The 24,638-nt window shown below is 41.3% G+C and overlaps 1 protein-coding gene across 16 annotated transcripts in view; it reads right to left on the bottom strand.

The window, feature by feature from the left end:
* The window catches only part of LOC105489041 (estrogen receptor 1), a 432,743-nt gene that overhangs the window by 261,892 nt on the left and 146,213 nt on the right, over positions 1 to 24,638 (bottom strand). For 11 of the 16 annotated variants that reach the window (XM_011753634.3, XM_011753633.3, XM_071095960.1 and 8 more), the window contains one exon: positions 21,099 to 21,620. In XM_011753634.3, coding sequence (XP_011751936.1) covers positions 21,099 to 21,550 — 452 coding nt within the window. In that variant the 5' untranslated portion in view covers positions 21,551 to 21,620. Of the gene's footprint in view, positions 1 to 21,098; positions 21,621 to 21,958; positions 22,269 to 23,625; positions 23,929 to 24,638 lie in introns of those variants that run through there. The other 5 variants (XM_071095959.1, XM_071095962.1, XM_011753624.3 and 2 more) reach the window with 4 other exon arrangements.

The following is a 24,638-nucleotide window of genomic DNA, read 5'->3' as shown; positions in this document are numbered from 1 at the left end:
GAGAAGGCATCCAACCTCCGCCTTGGAAAGCTGACAGCTCAAGGCAGAAGAGTTTGGCCCTTGGGAAATGCACTACAAGAGTCGTAAACCGCTGACTAACACAAAGGCACAGAACTCCAAATATAAAAACACACCTGCTTGCACACTGGTCCCTGGCCTGCTTTTGAATGTGATCTATAAATCATTTCATTTATGATCTATCCAAAAGATAGGACCAATATGTCATCACATAAAATTCCACACACACATGTCCAGAATTGCAAATGGAAATTTTTACTACAAAAATTATTTGGGAATCTGTGTGTCATTAGGGATCACATTGCTGTCAATGTGATAAATTTCAGGAAAAAGTAAGAGGAGCAGAGTATTGTGATGAAAGATCTAGACTGAGTCATACTCTTAAGTTCTGAACAGAAAGCCACCAATAACAATTGCATGCTTTAAACAAGTCACTAAACCTCTCTGGACCTCAGTATCTTCATCCGTAAAATGAGAAATTACAACTATGTTTGCTACATTCCCCATCTGGCTCTACAACTGTGTGACCATGATTCTAGCCCTTGCCTCCAACCAACAATAACATCTGTAGCCAGCTAGAATTTCTTCACTGCATCCAAGAGGGCACAGCCCATTTTTCAAACTCTTTCCTTAGAGAAATAAAATGGATAAAAGACGAGATGGGAAGGGGTGGTAGCCCTGCATTTAAGTCTTCTTAGCACTCTCATGACCAAGTAATGATGACAAATGGCCATTTCATCAGAGGAAGCTGTCAGTGATAAAAATCACTTTTCTAAAACGAGGCATGAGAAAACAGACAGAGAAAGGAAACTAAAGGAAAGGAAGGAACAGAGAGACAAAGAAAAGGGGGGAAACACTTCTGTATACCTAACATATTTCTAAGTTCAATGAACTCTATCAATAATGATGGAGGTGGGAACTTGACTAGAAGAAAAAAGAGCTGAGATATCAAAGACAAAGTAAACATAATTCATCTATTATGACATCGCCCAGGTTAGCACACATGGTTGGAAAGAGTCCCATAGCAAATGAGTGATTCTGGAATAAAAGAGACGTTGGATATGATGTAAAATTAAGAGAGGTTCTTTTTTCCACAGAATAACTCCAACAGTGGCAAGGCCAAATTCTTCAACATAATCACCCACCAGAAATTGTGACACCTCTGATTAGGTGCTAAGGGATCTCTTTGATGTGAAAGTTCAAACTAAATCTTCTGGGTTACTCTTCCTTGACTTTCCTATCCACCCTACAGTGAGGTCAAAGAGCACCCTATCCTTTTGCTGCTCAAGTAACAAAGGAAAACAGTCTTGCTTACTTTTTTTTTTTTTTTTTTTTTTTTTTTTTGAGACGGAGTCTCGCTCTGTCCCCCTGACTGGAGCGCAGTGGTGCCATCTCAGCTCACTGCAAGCTCCGCCTCCCGGGTTCACGCCATTCTCCTGCCTCAGCCTCCTGAGTAGCTGGGACTACAGGCGCCCGCCACTGCGCCCGGCTAATTTTTTGTATTTTTAGTAGAGACGGGGTTTCACTGTGGTCTCGATCTCCTGACCTTGTGATCCGCCTGCCTCGGCCTCCCAAAGTGCTGGGATTACAGGTATAAGCCACCGCGCCTGGCCTTGCTTACTTTTTTTTTTTTTTTTTTTTTTTTTTTTTGAGACGGAGTCTCACGCTGTTGCCCAGGCTGGAGTGCAGTGGCGCGATCTCGGCTCACTGCAAGCTCCGCCTCCCGGGTTCTCGCCATTCTCCTGCCTCAGCCTCCTGAGTAGCTATAGCAGAGCCTGCTGCAGTGCAGTTTGCAGACAAAGTCATCTGGAGACTCCAGGAACACATGCTGGGAAATGTACAGAGTTGCAGTTACACGGATGTCATGGTGAGAGAAGATTGGGTTGATATGTGTGATATGCCTTACCAAGGCAGTGATTCTATGATTTGTTTGGAGTTTTGGAGTTTGGACATGCTATTACGACCTCTTTGACTTAGAGTAATACCTACAAATTGTTCTCTGGAACACTTTAACCTCTTCCTCCAGATTCATCTCCTTCTGCTCCTTCACCCTCCTTCCATGTACTTTGCAGTCCAGCAACGAATTACATGACATTCCCAAATCTACCATGCCTGTGCTTATCCTTAAGCCTTGGCTCATGTTTCTTTCCCTGCCAAGAATAACCTTTTCTAGCCCTTTCAAGTCTAGAGAAATCTTCATCACGTTGACTTAACTTTCATTCTGCTACCTCTCTTCTTTGTACCTCTACCTTCTCAGCCCTCATCACACTGCAATAAAACCTAAGTTACACAGGTTTTATACTTGTTAGACTATGCTGTTATACCTGTGAGCAGCATCTAATAAATAGGAGGCAGCCAATACATCATTTGAATGTACTTAAGTTGAATTTGATTCAAATGAATTATGTGGAACTCATTCCGTGATATCCCCGAAAATAATTAAAAATACCTTGAGAGGTCAGTAAATCAGTCCTAATATGTGCCCAGTTACCTGCACAAAGTTCCCATAGGCAACAAAAGACAATAGAGCAAAATGAATTTCAATTTTGGATAAGTCCCTTCCAGTTTACTAGGATTTTCTAAACCAGTATCTAAGGGACTTGAGACCAAGTTACATAATATGCAAATAATTCTGTGTCATTTTCCTCATTTGAAAATAAGAATAACAGCATTTTCTCTATCTGGAGAGATGATGACATTGTATAACATTTACGAAAAGAAGTTAAAACTCATGAAGCCAGACGCTTGATGTTAATCTTTAACACCGGCTTTGAAGTGCATCCATAGTAGTCTTTCAGTAAATGGACTATGCTGCAAAGGCTCTTAATTACCATGCAATACTTGACTCCTCTCTCATGTCACATCCAACCCATCAGGAAATCTCATCAGCTCAACCTTCAAAGTGCGAATCAATACAAACTCTTGATATTTAAAGACATAGTGTTAACTTTTAAAATATAATGGTATTATAGTTGGGCTTTTAAAAATAGTCCTCATCCTTTGGAAGTGTATACGGAAATATTTACAAATGAAACATCATAGTTGAAGCTGCGCGATGTGTACATGAAGGATCATCATGCTCTTCCACTTCTGTAAAAGTTTGAAAATGTTCACAATAGAATGTCAGATCAGGTCATTCCTCTTTCAAACCTTTAACTCGATTTTCGACTCACTCAGAGTAAAAGCCAGAGTCCTGAGGATGCTGTCCCCCACATTCGTCTTCTTAGCCATCTCCAACTTCTTTTTTTTCATTCTTTTTTCTTTCTTTCTTTTTTTGAGACAGGGTCTCACTCTGTCACCCTGATATGATCTCAGCTCACTGCAACCTCCAACTCCTGGACTCAAGTGATCCTCCCATCTCAGCCTCCCAAGTAATTGGGACTACAGATGCACACTACCACATCCGACTGATTTTCTTTGTATTTTTTTGGAGAGATGGGGTCTCACCATGTTGCCCAGGCTGGTCTCAAGCTCCTGGGCTCAGGTTATCCATCTGCCTCAGCCTCCCAAAGTGTTGGAATTACAGGTGTGAGTCACCACGCTCGGCACCTCCAACTTCTTACTCCGTTCCAGCCATGCTGGCCTCTGTACCTCAAAGACACCAGGGATGTTCCCACATCAGGGCCTTTTCCCTGCTATGCCCTCAGCCTAAAATGCTTTTCACCAGGATATCCTCATGGTACTATTCCCTCCCCTATTCAAGACTGCTTAAATGTCACCTGTGTAATGGAAACTTTCCTAAATTGTCCCATCAGACAAATTGATCAATTGTTCACTGATCTATTCCCAGTTCTGATAACAGTACCTGGCATAGAATAGATGGTCAATGAATCTGTATTGAATGAATAAATGAGCAAACTGGGTCAGCCACCCCATGAAGCTAGCTGGAGGTTTTACAACATCAACAGAGAGATGTAAGAGCACGGGAGACGAGCCACCGTGATCACTGTAAACCAGGCTGCCAAACTGATTTCAATTACTGCTTACAAGGAGGAAGGACAAGGACCCCATGTGGTGCCTAGGAAGTCAACAAAGTTAATACAGCAGAGTTTCCTAGAGCCTGAGGATCAAGTATCCGTAGGAAAGCTGCCCTTTTACTCTTCAGAAACGTCTATCCCAAGTCTCGCAGCACAGGCTGACACGTTCTAGCCTCTGCACTGGAAGAGCGTCCTCTCATTTCTAGACGCTATCCTCTCATGGTTTTGTCTAGACAGTGGAACCAGAAGCAACCTAAAATCTCTGAATACAAGGCTCAAATTCCCAGCCTGTACCTCATTCACTCTTATCTTCCTACAAGATTTGGCCTTGCACAGAAGAAAATCAACTATACATCTTTATTACCCTTATAGGTGGTATTTATAATTTTTTGTATTGAGCTCAGAAATCCACTTCCTGATGCTCCTGCTGTAGTCTAAGCATGCTATGTGAAGCAAGGTGTGAGCATGCCATGAAGCCAAAGACAAACCACACGACCAACTTTCAATTCCTTCCCTCCCCCATCCCAGGGCTCTCTGCTCAACCTGGCTCATGTCCAACTGGGGCAAAATCACTCAGCTGTTACCTAGTCACCTCGACTCCCACCTGCAAAAGCAAACAATTTCCTAAGTACCCCAGAACCCTGGAGAACACATTTCTTTCTTTCTTTCTTTTTCTTTTTCTTTTTCTTTTTTTTTTTTTTTTTAAGACGGAGTCTTGCTCTGTCACCCAGGCTGCAGTGCAGTGGCATGATCTCGGCTCACTGCAACCTCCACCTCCACCTCCTGGGTCCAAGTGATTCTCCTGTCTCAGCCTCCTGAAGAGCTGGGATAACAGGTGTGTGCCACCACACTCGGCTAACTTTTGTATTTTTGGTAGAGACGAGGTTCCTCCATTTTGGCCGGGCTGATCTCAAACCCTGACCTCAGGTGATCCACCCACCTTGGCCTCCCAAAGTGCCTGGGATTACAGGCATGAGCCACCGTACCTGGCCAATAACACATTTCTAACCCTCACTCTGGCGCTTACTCCCAAACATGCCTTCCATCATGACTCTGGGAATTCTTTAATGGCCTCAGGTTAGGACTGAGTAAAAGGAAATATTTTGAGGACCTGAGAATTCTCACTTCCATTCCTTTCCCAAAAAGACTTCGGAGAATTTTCCCCCAGAAAATGACACAAGTACAGTTAGTTATCTGACCTATATTCCAATAATTTCTGGAGCATTTCCTTGTCGCACTGTCTCTCATGCATATCCTTGTTCACACCATAGCCCTGATTTATTTACAAACCCAACCACATATTGGAGAACCCCAGTCCCACAAGCCCGGCTGTAGCCAGGAATCCCTCGTGCAGCACGCCATCTCCCAAGCCACCAGAGTCAAGGTCAAGCTCTACCAAGGCAGCCACCCCCAAAGTGTTGCAACCTGAATAGGTAGAGGAGGGGGAGTACAGATCTCTTTAATGTTTATCTAGATAGGAGGTTTGCTTTTGTCTTCTAAATGTTTCACACTTCAAAAAGCATTTCAGAGATTTATTTCTCTGAAATATTCTTCTCTGAAATCCAATTAGAAAATAGGATAATTTCCCCAAGACAACAAAGAAAGGTGTTATTTTTATAATACTTATGATCTTATGATCTTACTCATTCACAAAAGTTACCTAATCCATAGTTCTGAAAGCAAGAACTCTTTTTTTCTTTTTTTTTTTCGAGACAGAGTCTTGCTCTCTTGCCCAGGCTGGAGTGCAGTGGTGCGATCTCAGCTCACTGCAACCTATGCCTCCTGGGTTCAAGAGGTTCTCCTGCCTCAGCCTCCCAAGCAGCTGGGACTGCAGGCATGTGCCACCATGCCTGGCTAATTTTTTGTATTTTTAGTAGAGATGAGGTTTCATCATGTTAGCCAGGATGGTCTCAATCTCCTGACCTTGTGATCCACCCGCCTTGGCCTCTGAAAAGCAAGAACTCTTTTTACCAGATGCTATTTCTTGATGTTCCCTTCATACATTGTACCATTTTCCCTTATATTTTAATTATCCTTCTTTACAATTAGCAATAATTATAATTATCTGAATGATAGCAATGTCATTGTATGTTTAGTCTAAACCTATGTCTTCTATTATAATCAATAATAATGACAAAAATAGGCATGCAAATTCTACATGCCTCCTCTCCTGGTAGGAAAGCAGGTAGAAATGGGCACCATAACAGAAAACCTCCAGGCTTCAAAACATTAAGCCCATTAAGCAGAGAGGCAACATGGCTAGGGCTGCCAGATTTAACCCACAAAAACACAGGACATTCAATTAAATTTGAATTTCAGATAAACAACAAATAATATTTTAGTATAATATTGCATAGGACATGCTAAAATGTTATTTGCTGTTTAACTGAAATTCCAGTTTACCTGGGCATCCTATGTTTTATCTGACAACTCTACATATGGTTCTTCTAAGAAAAGGCAGCAGAGATGCACAAATCCGGCCACAATGACAGATCTGAGTTCAGGATGACAGAAAATCATCACACGTTTAACCATGCTTTTCTCATCAAGAGACAAAAGTCTGTTTTGGACATAATTAGGTGACTTTGAAGATGCACTAAATCTTGGGCCAGTGGGTATCACGTTAGGTTACTGTTCCTGTTTACTAAAATTATGTAGGAGTTTACGAAAAAGAAAAAGAAAAAAACTAATGACCCTTCTGATTCACGTAGCTTAGGTCACCAAAGAGAAACTCCCTCACCTTTAAGAACTCCCTGGCACAGCATCATGAGGCGTGCAGCTTTCATTTCTCTTTCTCACTTCCTCTCCACCTGCTGGAGCTCTCCTTCATGTAGATTCAAGTAGAAAGGGTTAGGCTGGACTTCGGGAAGATTTAAAATTATCATCTTCCAAGGAGAAGAAATACTGACTTAGAAAAAGTTCCCATTGACCTAATCTCCCTGTGTTTAGCATCATCTGTCTCCAAGGAATCGCCAGAATGCAGGATGCTGAGCAAAGCCTCTCAGAGTATCATGAGGGGAATGAGCTTTGTTTTCAGCTCCTTAGTGGAACTCATTTTGCTGCAAGGATCTTAATAGTACTTTCAAAACCAGAAGAAAATACATTTTGGCCTTCAGTTTTTCACAGAAAGGAAAAGAAATGTGAAGGACAATCTCAAGACATCCACACTACCTCAAATTGTTTTCCTACCTCAAATTGTTTTGCTTCTACATGTATAAAAGTCATAAACTATTGATATCAAGAACATATTAATTCCTACATTCTCTCTTTACAGCATTGTGAATTGTAAGATTTTTCATATCTCCTTTTAAAATTTTTTAACTGGCAATTCTAGCAGTTCTTTGATTCATTTAAAAAAAATCAACGTGAAAAAACTGCTATAGTTTTGTTTAGTTATAAATTCTATCCTGATAAATATATATCTCTAAAGAACAAGTTGTGGCAAATCATCTTGGTGTCGCACAGTTACAACCCACCAGCCATGCCTTTCTTTAACACATGTAACAGGGATATTAGTTATACTTCCGACATATGGGTCCATCAATTGCCATTCTTATTAAACTTTCATTTCATTTCCTGGAACAGTATTAAACTACAAGGGGAAAATTTAATAGTAAACAGTATATAACCAACATCAGGCTTAGTCATTAGTCTTAGAGAAGACACATGTTTTTCACCATGTGGACCAGGTAACTAAAAATGTCTATCGTAACCTGGCTGCTAGATCAAGCACAGATCAAATTATGTTTTAAATTCTGTCAATACTAAAGTGAAATATCTATAATGAAATAATGCAAGTTCCATTTTCACATTGGTGATAGTGGACTAAAAATAGCACCCAACTGCTTCAGAAATCTGAAAGGAGACAGCGTAAGTCTCCAGGGAAATCTGGCAAGGTCACGCCTAACCTTTAAGCCCTGGAAACAGAAAAAAAAAAAAAAAGAAAGAAAAACAAGGAAATCTCCAGTCCCAAAGTAAACAAGGTATAGTTATTAAATTGAGAGTAAATAATCGAAATAGAAGTATAGGAAATAAGTCATCACTAGAGAACTAACACTGACATGACAAACAGAGGTTAAAAATTCTCACATGAACCATATACCAATTAAACAGATGGCCTGTCTAGACAGGCATGGTTGGGGCATTCACTTTAGCCATCATTATAATGTTGTAGTGACCAGAATTAGGTATTCTGTGATCCTGCTTTGCTTGAGCTTCTACTATAAATGCTAGAACAGTAACAATGAGTATGGCATGGTCTGATGCCCTTGGTGAACAGGAACTGGCCATGCCTCCATCTATTAGGTGTGAGGTAGTGGTCAGGAGTCAGAATAGAGGATCTAGGACTACCTGGTTCTTTCTCTACCAGCTGGGAAACCTTGGGGGAAGTTCCTTCACCTTTCTGGACTTTGATTTCTTCACCTGGAAAATATAAAAGGTAGGATTCCATCATGTCTAAGGCCCCTCCTAGATGATAATACTGTGATTTTATGATTTTATTTATACAAAGAGAGGATTGCACCAAATTACACTATAATTTTATCCAGATTTTAAGTTCTCAGATGGGTTTCACATGCGAAGAAATTCCTAAGGTTGCTATCAGCAAGTCTTTGTAGAATTTCATTTATTGGCTCCTGATATTAGAAGGAAAAACATCCCCTTGCTTAATGGAAAATTGTTTAAACATGCTTTTAGCAAGGATCATAAAAATAGTCATTTCCCATAAAAATAAAAGCAGCAGCCTCGGGACACAGTCTAAGATGAAAGCATTGTGACAACTAAAATAAAGACAAGGAATTAACAAACCAACTGCCAAGTAAATTGATCAGCAACAGAAAAATCCTGTCAATTTCTCTGCATAATGGAGTGGGTTAAAAGTTTAAGCTCCAGAGTCCAAATTCTAGATCTAGAATCCCTAATTCTCCAGTACTGGTTGTATGACCTTGGACAAGTCACTTCCCCTCTCCAAGTCTTAGTTTCTACATCCCATAAAATGAGAATAACAATAATACCAGCCTCTTATGAGCAATGTAAGGTTTAAACAAGATGATCATTAAGGTTTTCGGCAAGGCGCCTGGTACATTGTGTTCAAAAACTACTAGCTATCTGTGTTCTTCAAGTTATTTCTCTGATTCTTAACAATTTACCCTTATTTTATTAATTCAATATTTGACTCTATAAGTTAGTAAGCATTTATTCTGTCCAAGGAACTGGGCTGGAGCTCTGAAGAGTACCACTCAGTTCCTCTTCACAACCTCGCCTGCCCTTCTTTGTCTGGCTAAATCCTCATTCTTAAAAAACTCAGTTGAAAGGGTCATTTGCTCTATTAAACCGTTTTGACCTCCATATCAATGGACCGAGATCCTCCATCTGGTTAAGTGCCTCTCCTCAATGCTCCTGGCTGTCTCTTTTCTATCACCTACTGTTTTTTCATTGTCTATCCACTTGTCATCTCTCTCACTCAACCATAAAATCCTTGATGACAATGTTCCCAATCTCTGTACCTACCACCAAAGCCAGTACACAATCAACATCCCGTAATGCTTGCTGAGTGAATGAATATGATAAATGAATTAGTAAATCTATGAAATTACTCTAATAGGCTTTATAAGAGTGGTCCCCAACCTTTTTGGCACCAGTTCCATGACCGGTTTCATGGAAGGCAATTTCTCCACAGACAGAACCAGGGATGGTTTTGGGATGATTCAAGTGCATCACATTTATTGTGTACTTTATTTCTATTAGTATTACATTGTAATATGTAATGAAATAATTATGCAACTCACCATAATGTAGAATCAGTGGGAACCCTGAGCTTGTTTTCCTGCCACTAGACAGTCCCATCTGGGGGTGATGGGACACGATGGCAGATCATCAAGAATTAGATTCTCCTAAGGAGAACCCGGATCCCTCACATGTGCAGTTCACAATAGGGTTCGCATTCCTATGAAAATCTAACGCTACCGCTGATCTGACAGGAGGCAGCGCTCAGGCAGTAATGAAAGCAATGGGGAGCAGCTGTAAATACAGAAGAAACTTTACTTGCATGCCCACTGCTCACCTCCTGCTGTGCGGCCCAGTTCCTAACAGGCCCCAAACCAGTACCAGTCCACGGTCCAGAGGTTGGGGACCGCTGCTCTATACATTAATAAAATCTATTCCATAGACAGGGGAGACAACTCTATTTACAACTAAAATGAAAGGAATTCTCTGGTGATTACAACAAAAGTACCGGGAAAAGGTGCTATATGCACACAATGCACACTGAACAAACACCAGGTGGAAAATTCACCTGATAGGGATAGCATTTGAGCTGAACCTTGACTTCTAGGTAGAATCAGTCTAACAGAGATGGAACAAGAAGAAAGAAGGGTACATGGTACAGATGAAGATCACTATCAAGAACAGAAGTAGGAACATGCCATTTAAACATGGCTCTTTCAACAAGAGCTTCTTGGAGTAATAGCAGGAGATTGATTGGAATCAAAGTACAAGGGCTTGATTGCCACACCATGGAATATGCATGTTTTCTCTGACTAGCCTGAGGTCTTCTACACAGAGGAAGAACCAGATATATATATATATATATATATATATATATATATATATATATATATATATATATATATATATATATATCTGTGTGTGTGTGTGTGTATACACACACTTCAGGTAGTACACTCTAGTAGCTTACGATTAATTACAGTTTGAAAGTTCAAAAGCTGAAAAACCAGTGAGGAACTCCTAACAGCGATAATAGAAAACTGACCCTGTGTAGAGAAAGGCGAGAATGACATGACAGACATATGAGAGGAAATTTCTCATCAGTGTTTTTAAGATGTCCTAGAAAATGACCGGTACTGCACTGTTGTCAACTACAGTCATTCCATATAAGAACTCTAGCAACAGAATGTTTCTACAAGTTACTTGATAACTTTGCTAGCTATTCCCTTATATCAAACACAGACTTCTTAGAAAAGGGTTGGACTCTTGATAGAAAAGCAACATTGGTTTCATTGATCATAATTGCTGAGCATCAAAAACAAAGAACCAAGACCCAGAGAGCCCTGGGCCAGGGGTTGATAATCCCTCATTGTGTGGAGCCCAGAACCTGATAGTCAAGTAGGGTGGGCACTAGAGGAGACCCACGTTCACTTCTCACCCAAACACTTGCATTTATCCATATTTCTGAGATTTCAAAGACTTGCTTTCAGCTGCTTATTCTGAGTTCACATGAGGAAAGGAGCAGGCTTGAGGACTGAGGACCAGACAACCATGGGCTTCTATACCAAGCTGGAGTGCCTGAATGCCACTTCCCTCATCCATAAATTCATCTTCTACAATGCAGAAATTGGACTGGGGAAGCATTAAAAACCGCAGTCTATTTGTGGAAAGGATTTTGCAAATACATCAGAGGGAGGACACGAGGAGAGCTTTAGTTGAGTCCTCTTCCACATTTAAGACTGGTTCAAGGATTCAAACTTATAGAACTTTCCAACCATGCAACTGGAAATCTTATGCAATCAATAACTGTACTGATATTTGGGATTTTATAGTTGTATCAACAATGCTAGAGGTTATGTGTACCACTAATAGCCTGAATTGGTGGCAACTCTCTGATGAACCACAAGGAAAAAGAACCCTATGGAGGGAAGATATGAGGGCTTAAATTACCTTCAGTTATCTAAACACTTAACAAAAATCGAATTATGCAGGCTAACTGGCACAGGTGTGCATTTGTGTCCACATTTTAGATTGCTTCCTAATTTTATCTTCATACCTGGTATCAAAAATCTGCATCTTCATACTCTTCAGTCTACCTTCTTTGTATTTATTCCATATCAAATGCAACAGCGAGTCTTGAAACTTCTTTTGGAAAGCTGAGGAGTAGATTGAAAGCTACTGTGTTGGTTCTCCTCAGCACTCCTTTTACCCTCTGCTTCTGAAATCCAAGAGGCCCAAGGAAATGAAGACTTGGAAATCGAGGAGACCTGGGTTTGAATAGTGCTTCTCATGGTTAGAACACAGCAAAACCATGAGGCACATCGCTAGTCTCACTTCCCTCCATGTCTCCATCCTGAAGACTTAGATGGAAACATCCTCCGTCTAAAGTCGTAGGAAGAATAAATGAGCTACCACCTAGAGATATGCTGAGAAAATGCAAATCAGTGAGAAAAGCCCCCAAAGTTCTTTTGTTTGTTGTTTTTCTTAACTACTGACTCAAGCTTCAACCCAGAGCAATCGTCAGAACTGCTGAAATATGGCCTGGGTCTCGGGAGTTTTTTAATCATCTGGGTGATTCTGAAATCATCTTTGATTTGGATGTTCCAACAAAGGTGAAAACGACATCCTTGTAGATGCTCTCTAAGCACAAGCTTCCAACTCTTTCTTTCTCCCAGTTCCCGTTTTTCCAAATCACAGAAAAACTCTCTCCTTGCCCTCTGTACATCACAGCTTCTCCGTAAGCTGCTTACCTCAGCTTCAACTACTTCCCTCTCTGGGATTGCTTCAGTCCACAATACTTCATGCCCCTCACTCTTTTTATTGATTGATTAATTTTTACTGATTTGGAGTCTTTGGTTTTTTTGTAGAGATAGGGTCTCATTGTGTTGCCCAGGCTGGTCTGGAACTCCTGGGCTCAAGCAATCCTCCCTTCAGCTCCTCAAAGTGCTGGGATTACAGGCATGAGCAGCTGCACACAGCCAAATTTGAAGGTTTTTTTACAGTTGTTTTGTTTTGTTTTTCTAGCACAGTACCTGGCATGTAATAAGCACTGCAAGAAATACTAGCTTCCTGCTTCCTTTTGGTTGCAGAAGTTTAACTTCTAATCACAATAGGGTATTAAAGTTAGTCACTTGAAGGCAAAATAAACAAATATAGGGACATTCCAGACTCATAGAAAATTCCCATACTCACCTTCTTCAGGGTACAGTTCTCAATTCCCTTCTGAAGCAGTAATAAAAAATAATGGCTTGCTATGTGCCAGGAATGTTATAAGCCCTAGACATCTATGAATTTGTTTAATCCTCACATCATCCAAACAATGTAGCATTTACAGATGAGAAAACTGAGGCACACAGTTAAGCAATTTGCCAGCAATGACAACTACACAGGAGTCATGCCAGAATAGAAATGTAGCTGCTGGCTCCCAGACCTGTGCTTTCATCACTCTATTATATAGAATCGATTCTCATTATTCATGGTACTCATATTCTATAAAGTCGCCTCAAACACTGAATGAGCAAATACCGAACCACTGCATTGAGGGGAAAACAGGGTAGGTTCCTGGCAGCCCATGGTCACAGCTTTTTTGCCAAATCATTAATACATACCCTTGTTGTCTATGTTTTTCTGTTCAAAAACTCTTTATTAAATATATACTGTTGATTCTCTATCATTGAACTCATGGCCAACAGCATTGTAACTCATGCCTAAGCAAAGCTTATCAAACACATATTTTCTCTTAAGACACGTCAGAGCCTTGTTGCACTTAGAGTCCCTAGACAGTACTTCAGGACTATGCTTAGGGGCCATTTTAAACAGCAAAATCATCAACCGGAATTATGAAAATGCAAAAATCATGACGCTAAGTAGATCGCAAAAGGGACACTTGTTTATAGTCTGGGAGCTGCAAGAAGTCAGCCTTGCTCAGCCTCAGCTGGGAACGTATACGTCAGATAACTCAAATTTTTTTGCCATTGCGCACATGTCTGCAAAGGACTGAGAAAGCACCATGAGTATTGACTCGAAGGTTACAAATAAAATGTCAGTAAGTCAGCGAATTTGCAAATACAGAATCCAGGAATAATGAGGGCCGACTGTACTTGGAATGCTGTGTGGAGTCCTTTTTCTACTTTTGTTCCTGAGAAAGAGAGATTCACAGACTTCCCACATTCTTCCAGTGGCATCTAAGGATCCCTTCCTAAATGGCCTTTCTCCCAGCCAATAGACTGAAGCAAACCATGTCCCTGATGCTTCCTGCCCACCACCATCCATTCATTCAACCAACAGCTTCTCCCGGCTTTCACGTGGCATGCACTTCGCTAAGAGCTTGAGGGAAATACAGCAATGTAGAAGACATGGTATCTGTTTGGGCCAGCACTCAGGGATTCCTCCTATTAGAAATCAAAGAGGCTTCCGAAAGCCCTACAATTTTTTTTCCCTGTAACTAAAGAAAATAGCTTCTCAATGTAACTAAATTGTATCTCATATGCAAATTGGAATGTACGTCCTTTCACTCTGAATTGCTTGAAATATTCCAGGAGAAATAAATACAACTGTGTGTAAGGTCTTCCAAAAAAGCAGAAGTCAAAGTCACCAGAAAGAACCTTTAAAATCAACTATGTTTCTGACAATGTTACTTTCGAAACTGTTACCCTCCCCCAGCAAAATCACCTTTGAAAACCACCTTTGTGATGTAAGTAAGATTAATCATGAATGCACTGAATGTTCAGAAATGAGTGTTTTTGTTGATTAAGTGGGAAATTACAGTTAGCAAAAATGCCTTGTACACTTTCACATGGATCTAAAACTCCTGACACCAAGTATACTGGGAGACAACAGTCAAGACTACACTATTAGTTTACACATGCAGGAGATTCTCATATTAGAATCAATCTCACCCATTCATGCTATAAGACTTCCCAGCTGCTAGGTGCAATGCTGTTGCATGAACTGCTGGGAATGCAAAATCACATTTTATATAGTCTAAGCCCTCAGTGAATGACTCAATTTGGAATAAGGTAGCCAAATGAATGAATGAACAAACTTTCAAAGAAATTCTACTAATTGAAAATTTCTTCTTTATGTTGTTGAAGTTTCTATCCTCAGAGACAAGAAAAACATCACTTTCTGAAACTTTTAATCTAGTTAATACCATTCTGAGTTATTAAGGCATATTCTTATATGGCTGAGGTAGGAACTCTGTTTAGCCCTGTTCCAAATTGCATTAAAATAACAGATGAGACAGGTCAATAAAGAAATAAACCAGAAAAGGTGAAAGAAAAATATCTGAGAATACACAGATGGAACAACTAAAACAGAAAAGAAAAAAGAAAGCTTAATAGGGTAAAATAGGCCAAAAACTCTTTAAATGCAGTTTAAACTTCTGTGTATTAGAAAATAAAGCAAATGAAACAAGAAAATATGAGAATGGACTCAAAATTCTAAAAGACCTGCAGGAGAAAGAAGAAGTATGCCAATGCAAAGATGACTATTTCTAACATCATTTAATTGCAGGAAACTAAAAGAGAACATTGTCTTTTGCTTTCAGGGCCATAAAAGAAATCCCAAGCCGCCCAACAAGTCAAGGAGCCAAGAAAACTGCCCAGGAAGTAGTGCCAGGTATGCACAAGTTGGCTGCTGGGGCCCCTCACTTGCCACTGTTTAGGAACAGGCAGAATGAGCCCGGGACGGAAGGATGGAAGATGGAACTGGAACCAAGGATGGTGGACCTTAGGGCCTGGCCAGTTCTACGGCTTCGGAGCTGGAGATGAGAATCTGAATGATAAAACTGCAGAGGTCTTCACTCCTCCTGGGGTTGACAACATTTGGGGAGCTCTCAAAAATAACCCACCTGAGCTTTTCAAGGGCTCATTAGGAAACGTCTACTTCTGAACATTACTTAACGGATTTTATTAACTTTAAGTGAACTTTTAAAATGTTCGCAAGTGTAACTCATAGGATCTCCAAAAAATAGAACATTACCAAAGAAGTCTACTATCTTATTAAAGATGACACGTTTATTTAAAGTGGATGTTATAAGAACAAACTAATTTGTCCCTCTAAATAGTTCAGAGGAGAGACAAAAAATTTGCAGTCTTGCTTGGAATTTTGGGTTCTTTTAAATTTTTTTGTAGCAATTATAGGTACTTAAGTTTATAATATTATTGTAATATTATTGATAATATCATTTTTAAAATTTTCAGACTATCAAATTAGAATTATACAACAATGAGCCAAGTAGATTTAAAGGATTGGATTTCTGCATAGGATGAACATCTCCAGGGTCCACAGGAGGCATCCAGAAATACTACCTACCCAAACTGATACGAAAACTTCATTTCCATCATCATCGTCATCATCAAAATCGTGGATCATTACCACTACCATATCACTTACAAGTGGGTTGTAAGAAAGTCATACTCTTTCTTATTTGCCCACGTTTCTTGAAATTATTACTTTATTAAACTACATAAAATTTCGTCAGTTGAGACCAGAATAGTTGTCTTTCTATGCTTCCCATTTTTAATAGGGTCTAAAAATATACACATAATTTAAAACATTGTTGATTAATGCAAAACTTTCTTTAGAGTCCCTCATGATATTATCCAAGGCAGAGAACTGAGCAATTATGGTTTCTTCCCTCATAAGATTAAGGATACTATAAAGGTGCTTCCCGTAACCTCCAGCCCACTTAAGTCCTGGGATTTCAGAGATCACTGTGAGGATATTTTAGAGACGAAGTAGGAAACAGCTCAGACATACTTTTTTTTTTTTTTAAGTGACATTACACATCAAGTCATTGGCAGAGTTTAAAATATAAAACCCCTCAATAACTTTGATGAACTGCCTCCTTTCCATCAAATCCCTTACACTTTCGCTTTGGCTGGTTTGCATTCAAGTGGCTGTATTTTTTGGATTAATATAGCATCTTTCTCTGGAGTACGCATTTGGTTCGAAACAATTGTAGCCACTCTGTTTTCCTTTTTTTTAGATAAGCAAACTGAGACAGAATTAAACCAAAAGACTAATTTGCTCCTCTCCATTCAAAGTTGTCTGGAAAAGAAAGAAACGCACTTAGCACGCTGCTCTCTCTACTGGGTTCTTCTAAAGTTACATTAAAAATAATAATGAAGTCACAGGGAGGGGGTAAGATGTATTAACTTCATGCTGAGTATGGATTTTAGAAAAATTTAATTAAAATTCATATATTTCCTTATGTAAAATTGTTTACACATAATCAGGGTTTTGACATTTTTTAAATATATCTGTAAAATCAATGTTCTTTATGATAACCCAGTAAGCCAGGCTGCAGAAAAATGTTGCAGATGGTGATAAAGATTTTACTTAAATTTGACTTTCACAGGAAAAGATTTCATATAATCATCATTCTATATTTATAACAAAATTACTGACCACTTAAATCTGTTTTTTCCTTGCTTTTTAGCCTGTGAAAGCACCAAAACAAATATTAACATGTGAGTAAAATAATAAAAACACCTAATGTTTGTTTAGTTTCTGTACCACTTTAACATATACAATCTCACTTAACAAAGTTACTATTGTCTCACCATTAATGGTAAGTCTGGCATCTTTTCTAGTTTTTCCTGATATCTATGGTTCCTCCCCTTGGCAGTTTCTTACACCTGTCTTGCATATCCTTAAAACTACAAGAAACCAAAATTCTCAAACCTGAGAATTTTCCCAAATTATGAATGTCATAGCCTAAATATATTCACAAAGTAAATAACAACTATAGCCAGGGATCCAAATTAAATGAGTGTGAGAAAGAAGATTAGAATAAGTGGCAATTATCCTTCAGGAGCTTTCTTCCAAACAGGTACAAGCCACATGGAGGAGGTGAAAATGAAATGGAGATTGAAGATGTGATTCCATTTTCATCCGAAAATACGCTCATTCACGAGGGAATATGTAACTCTTTGGACTATTCTTAGACCAGCACAAAGTGTCAGGTAATCAGTAACAATTTAAATTAATAAAAAAGTAAGATCAGAAAGGAAGGGGGCTGAAATGTTATCTAAGTAAAAGGAAAAATGTATGGGAAACTTGAAAGTTAGTCACTTAAATCTCACTTTGGAGATCAGTCTCTATTCAAACTTGAGAAAGAGTTTTAAATGATCACCAGTGGACAAATGAGTTGCCCAAAATATGCAGATGGCCAGGATAATAAATTAGCAGGGCATTGATTTTGATGCAAAAGGTTTACACATTTGCCAAGTTTTCTGGAGAAGTGAGTGATGTCTAACTTTTAAGAATACTGAGTAATAAAACTGAAATAAGCATGCAGCATTAAATTCCTAATTTGAACTTTAAAAAGGATAGTTGATATAATTAAGCTTCATCTTTAGTTTTATTCAGAGTTCCTAAATTGTTTGAAACCTAAAAAGGAACCCAGGATAAGATGACTCCCCGTTTCCTTCATCATGAAATTTTGAGTAACATCTTGCAAAATCTCAGCTTGCCAAGTAACAAATTTATATTAATAACAATTTGCTGGGACATGTGACAATCTTTCTCACATTATTATGTGCCCAGAGAAATTTTATCTAATACATTTCTTCACACATAGATGTGGCTGCATATTATGGAAGAAATGGAAGAAAGTAATCACAGTGTCTCAATGCTAAATGATATGACCTTCACATAAATTCTCTGAACATCCAGTGGGACACTCATGAGGACAGTCCACATGACAGCACCATTCTATAACAGAAAAGTTAAGAATCAGACAGTAAAACTTAGCCTGACTAAAGACACCAACCTAATTTATAAGGGAAAAATGAAGACAATCAAAATAGCATTTTGATTTGTATAGGTAAAAACAACCAGCCACTTGTCTGAATTTTTTGTTTTCTACTGAACATATAATATTTTAGGCCATTAGCTTTCTAATTTTTTCTTTGAGTTCAATCCACAGTAAGAAATACATTTTACATCACAATCAGCACACAGAAGCATGTATAATTAAAACAGATTTTCAGGAAACAAAACTTATCCTTACTAAATGCCATGCACTCTGATATTTTCTATTATATTCCTTTCTGTTTTATTCCTTTTTAAAAATATTCTAGACTCATTAAACTGATTTCACGACCTTCTGGGTCACAACAAGCAGTTTGAAAACACTGCTTTCAGCCCTAAAACCTTTTGAGAACTACTTAAGAAACTTGAAGTTTCCTAAAAGAGTCCAATCAATCCTTTCCTTTATACCCAGAGTTATTTAAGCAGAAAAACTGAGAGGGCAAAAATACTAAATAGCATCTGTCCATATGAAGAACTTGCATAGATGCTTCTCTTCCTTGCTGGGTAATAAGAGGCAGAATTCTAACAAAAGAGGAAAGATAATCCAGGAAATAAAACACAGGAAAAATCATTCTAAAACTGAATTTCCAAACAGAGTCCCATTTGTGCAAGTTTTTTTTTTAATTTTTAAGTTCTTTGTATCTTTTTTTATTATTCTAAGTATTTGAATATCATTTAATGCAAAAAGCGTAAGATAGGGCACATGACACTGATACTACTTATCGCTGGGATGATGAACAATTTTGAATAAGATGCGATCCCCTCTGTATTTGACCAGGTTCACTTTGTAATTATTAGCAAGGCAGTAAATAATCTACCAAGGAGCAGTCTCATTAGTGCCCATTGAAATTCAGTGGCATTAATTTGCAATAAAAGAACTGAAAATTAAATAGGAAGGAAAATGGTTTCTGGAGTCCATCATAAGGTTATGGAATTCACATCATACCAATGCCTTCCTTCACATCAAGGAGTTTTTAATGTTGTGTGGAATTAGACTTAATCGCTGTATTTTGTTCTTCCATTAAAAAAAAAAAAAAAGTGGGCAGAAGAAATCCTTTTTCTCTGTTTTAACCCTAAATTAAAACAAGTAAAATTAATTTGAAATATGCCAACTTTTAAAAGTTTTGTTCATTGTTTGTCTTTTAAGTAAAGACAGCTTGGACCTGCGTGGCTGTGGGATGCTGTAAATTTCTCTAAGGCGGCTGAAGAGGCACGCTGGATACCCCCAGAATCTGCCCTTCCGTATCCTCTGGGGCCAAACTGCACCTTATTCCCTTCCTTCTGCTATAAATGTCCCTGGAAACAGAATACTTAACAGAAACTGGTCCACGGCTTACAAGGCAGAAAGATAATGGAGACACCAGTCCAGATACCAGTGTACAGTTAGGAAATGCCTAATTCAGCACCCAGCCATGTGGCGCCCTGAAGCTCCCAAACCCAGTCCAGAGTACACCTGTCCTGTGGCCACCTAGGCAGGCGTTCACCAGAAGCGCCCACCTAATCCCTCTGCAGGCCCATCAGGAAAAAAAAAAAAGGGGGAGGGGGGAGAAACTGGGCAAGGGAAAATGGGAGGAAAGGGAGAGGGAGAAAGAATAAATCTTGTCGGAAAAAAAATAAAAATGAGGACACACAACCTTCGCCATTGAAGTCACGAAGTGGTCTCCTGTGTCTTGGACCGGCCGCGCTCGTTCCACAGTGGCTGCGAGGCGCAGACCCCGGCGGACCCGCACGCCACTCCGGGGCATTCTCCCCGGGTGGGACAGGCTCGCCACTGGGCTGGCGGGAGATTATTTTTAAGCACTCGTGCTTCCATATGGCTTGTTTTAAACTCGCGGGACACCTACAAATTTCCGGCTGTCAGAAGTCACATGCCAGCAATCCGCTCCAGCGCGGACTCAGCCAGCTAACTCCGAAATCAGACCCATTCAACTCCCAATCGCTCTCTAAAGCCCCAGGACGTGGGGTGGGGAGGAGGGGAAAAAGGGTGACAGGAATCGCTTCCCAGAAAGTCATCATCATAGCCGACATATTTCCAATCAAATAGTCTAGATGAAAGGAAATTTGGGGAGCACATTAAACAAAAACATTGAAAGGATAAATAAAATTCTGCCGAGCTCCGCTAACTCCAAACACCCCCAACTTTAAATGCCAAGAGCGGGACCTTCTCGAGTGACTCAAAGCGCTTCGTGTTTATTTGCCTGGAGGTGTTTCCCCCCGCAAATAACTGCTGCTTTGTCTGGTTTTCCAACGTGTGTTTAGTTAGGAAGCCCCGGGCTTTCGGGTCTGCCTGTCGCACGGACCCTAAGTGGGTGGAGAGCACGTTTTTCTCAGCTGCCCGGCAAGAGAACTTGACTCTGAACGCAACGCGGGCTGCACGCAGAACCCCCGGGCTGGGCCGCGCGCACTGAGCTCCCTGCGCGCACCCTCGGGTCGCGCGTCCCGCGGCTCCCGCGGCTCCCGCGGCTCCCTCGGCTCCCCCTTCTCCCTCCCTCCCTTCCTCCCTTCCTCCCTCTCGCCGGGCGCGGCGGCCACCCCGACGGGCGGCGCGGGCGCGGGTACCTGTAGAATGCCGGAGGGCCGGCCTCGCGCACCGTGTAGCCACTGGGCTCGTTCTCCAGGTAGTAGGGCACCTGCTGGCCGTGGGGCTGCAGGAAAGGCGACAGCTGCGGCGGCGGGTGCAGCAGCATCAGCGGGCTCGGAGACACGCTGTTGAGTGGGGGGAAACCCCCCAGGCCGTTGGAGCCGAACGCCGCAGCCTCAGACCCGGGGCCGTACGGGAGGCCAGTCTGGCCGTAGACCTGCGCGTTGGCGGCGGCCGCGGCGTTGAACTCGTAGGCGGCGCCCTCGGGGTAGTTGTACACGGCGGGCTTGCTGCTGTCCACGTACACCTCGCCCAGGGGCCGCTCCAGGGGGATCTTGAGCTGCGGACGGTTCAGGGGCTCCAGCTCGTTCCCTTGGATCTGATGCAGTAGGGCCATCCCGGATGCTTTGGTGTGGAGGGTCATGGTCATGGTCCGTGGCCGTGGGCAGGGCGCAGACCGTGTCCCCGCAGGGCAGAAGGCTCAGAAGCCGGCGGGCCACCTGGAAAAAGAGCACAGCCCGAGGTTAGAGGCGACGCAGCGCATGTCCCGCCGAGACGCGAGCTCTGGCCCCGGCCCTGACCCGGGAGCCTGCGGGTCCGGTGAAGCCTGGCGACCCGACGGGAGCAAGTGCAGTCCCGGGACGAACGCCCTCCGCCAGCTCCCGGGCTCCCGGGCCTCCAACTTTAAGTACTGGTCTCCCGAGCTCATATGCATTACAAAGGTGCTGGAGGAAGGCCAGGGACTGTTGCCTTGCCCTGACATTGGCTTAAACATCACTCCAGGCACAACTCGATTTGGAGCGATCCCAAAGAGCAGCTTCCCTGAACTTTACTTTACTTGTCGTCGCTGCTGGATAGAGGCTGAGTTTCACGGCCAGGGGGCGGGGGCGCACGAGGATCTGCTAAAGGTGGCCCAGGGAAGACCGGGCTTAAAATAAACGCGAAAGACGAATCCAGGGGCCGGCTTTCTCTAATGTGCTGCCTTATGTGCCCCGTGCCAGACTCCAATATATCTCTGTTTATCTCTCTTTCTGTTTGATTCCCCCTCCTCGTTGGCTAGAAATACGTAGTGTGTACATAGGATGACCCTGGGGAGGACTACACTGTAACCGAGATAGGGCAGATAGAATGGGGTGTGTGGTTGCATACGCAGCCAGCCACAGACAGCTATATTTAGCAGCTGGGGGAACTGACAGGGGGCATCTGAGGGGAAGGGGGGCGGAGATTCAGGGTATACATATAGGAAGAGCTGCATTTTGCCATCAGGAGAATGCAACCTGCCAGGACCTCAGTTTCTTCCTCTGCAAAATGCTCCCAAAGTGGACCCCTTCCACAACCTTCTGAGATTCTCTCAGCTGGACTTGTGTGTTTATGTTGGACCACAGTACTGTACTTGGTCCCATTAGGAATTCTCATGTGAAGGATGATTCAGAAAAACCTTTGGTTAGGGCGCACATGGGTGTTCATGCCTTCCACAGGTTAGTTATGCAACCAAAACTTCAGAAAACTGAATATAAAATGTGACCTTTTCATACCCAACATAACCTCAGGTCATGAACCAAAGCTTTGGCAATTATGTGACATTGTCGGTCTGGTTCAGCTAACAGATTTTTTAAATGCATTTCTGCATGTCTATTTTTTAGTCCTACAACTCGATCTTCTCGGTTCACTTGGGCTAGGATATGCAGAATCAAATATCCAGATGAAAAACAAATAGAAAAAAGTTTTTAACTGAATTAAAAGTTAAGCATGCACACACACATACGCACACACACACATACATATACATATTAAGGACACAAAAAATACGGAAAGTATGTCATGCATCTATAATCTTGGAGAGTTTATACTTTTTAATAAACTTCCTTTGCTGCAGCCTAATAGACTCTGGTACAACTATCAATACTTTATTTTAATTGCTATCCCAAACACCCAACAGAGTACCTGACAAAGTGTTCATGGTATATCTAAATGCCAAGCTTACTGTTACTAATAGTTACATTTTTGAATATTTTATCTCAAGTATACATTTTATCTAATTCCTACAAAAACAGACCATTGTCGGACAATATACAGATTAGCTGATTTAATATGAAGCCAAAATCGAGTTTAGCATTAATGACTATAGATTGTCAGCAACTAAAGGGTTAAAAACACATTAGGTACATCACAGATATTTCCCTTTATGGCCAGCAATCATTACTTTCCAAAGCAATTTTTCACAGATGATTTAGTTTCCATAAATCACACTTTCAATTTTCAAATGCCTTTTTAAAACACACGCAAAAAGCACTTCATAGGGCTCTTAAAAAATCTGAACCTGCCAAATTATATGCAAATGGCACAAAGAATCCTACAAGTCATGAAAGAAAAAGGAGACACACACGTACCCCCATGGAGAACAGCAATCCTCATCTCCCTGCTAGGATACAGACACTAGCCAGAAAGGTAAGTTGCTTTCTCAAAATGCTAAAGCTACAGAGAGAGAAATCAAAACAAGCCTACCCTGCTGGATCAAGAACGTCTTTCCAGAAATGTTCCATGGGCTTGTAGAAGTCAAGGGCCGAGACAGTGAGAAGGAAGGAAGGAATGTGCTCGCATGTGCGAGTGGCTCAGTGTGTGAACTAGGCAGAGAGCGTGTGTGGATGTGTTTGTGCGTGGAATGGCAGGGATTCGGGAAGCAGCCAGTAGGCAGGGCACTTGGCAGCCCCTCCCGGCAGACACGCAGCTGGGCTACTGCTCGGCGCTGGATGAATGGCAGTGGGGAGTGAGGGGAGACTTGCTGTCTGCTCACAGGGAGCAGCGTGGCACAGCCAGAGAAAGCTGTACTGGGGAGGAGAAACCCCAGCCCCTTTGCCCCTTACCCTTGGAGGCTGGAAAGTACCCTATGCTTTCCGCTGCCACCCCAAGCAAGAGGAAAAACAGGCTTGCTGTGAATCATACTCTTACGGCTAAAATAGAATGCCAGTCAAAAGTGTATGGATATCAAGTTTACAAAATAGGACATGGGTGGTTTTTCCGAAAGAATATAATTTAACAATAAAAGCCTTCTGGGATACATGTGGATCAAATGCCTTACTGGCCCTAGACCCCAGTCTCTGAACAGAGGCATTGCCATGCCTCCGATTGCACCAGGAAACCAGACTTTGGAATAAATGTTTTGGCATTCTAGGGATGTGTTTCCAGCTGAAATGTAATACTCCTCCACTTCGTTAACCAAACCCACAAACCTTTCCACGAATAGCTCAGTTGACTGCTTTCTGTAAACATGTGAAAAATACATATTATCAAAAGCCTAGGATATGAACATAAGATAAAGGTAGATACCTTTGTTTTCAACTGATTTTAGGCTTTCGAGTTGCACTGACAGTGATCGGGAAAGAGGTCTCTCGTTTTCCAGTGGCGTTCACATGGATCCACCTCTTGACCACTTTCTCAACGTTTCTCTTGGCCATAGTACTAACATGCAATAATGAGGTGCTCCTAGAGTGCCCACGCTCAGGGCCCCAGGACACATG

Source organism: Macaca nemestrina, chromosome 5 (genome assembly GCF_043159975.1).
Source record: "Macaca nemestrina isolate mMacNem1 chromosome 5, mMacNem.hap1, whole genome shotgun sequence".
NCBI lineage: Eukaryota > Metazoa > Chordata > Mammalia > Primates > Cercopithecidae > Macaca > Macaca nemestrina.
Note: the sequence above shows the minus strand (reverse complement) of the source record. Positions and strands in the feature narration are given on the sequence as shown.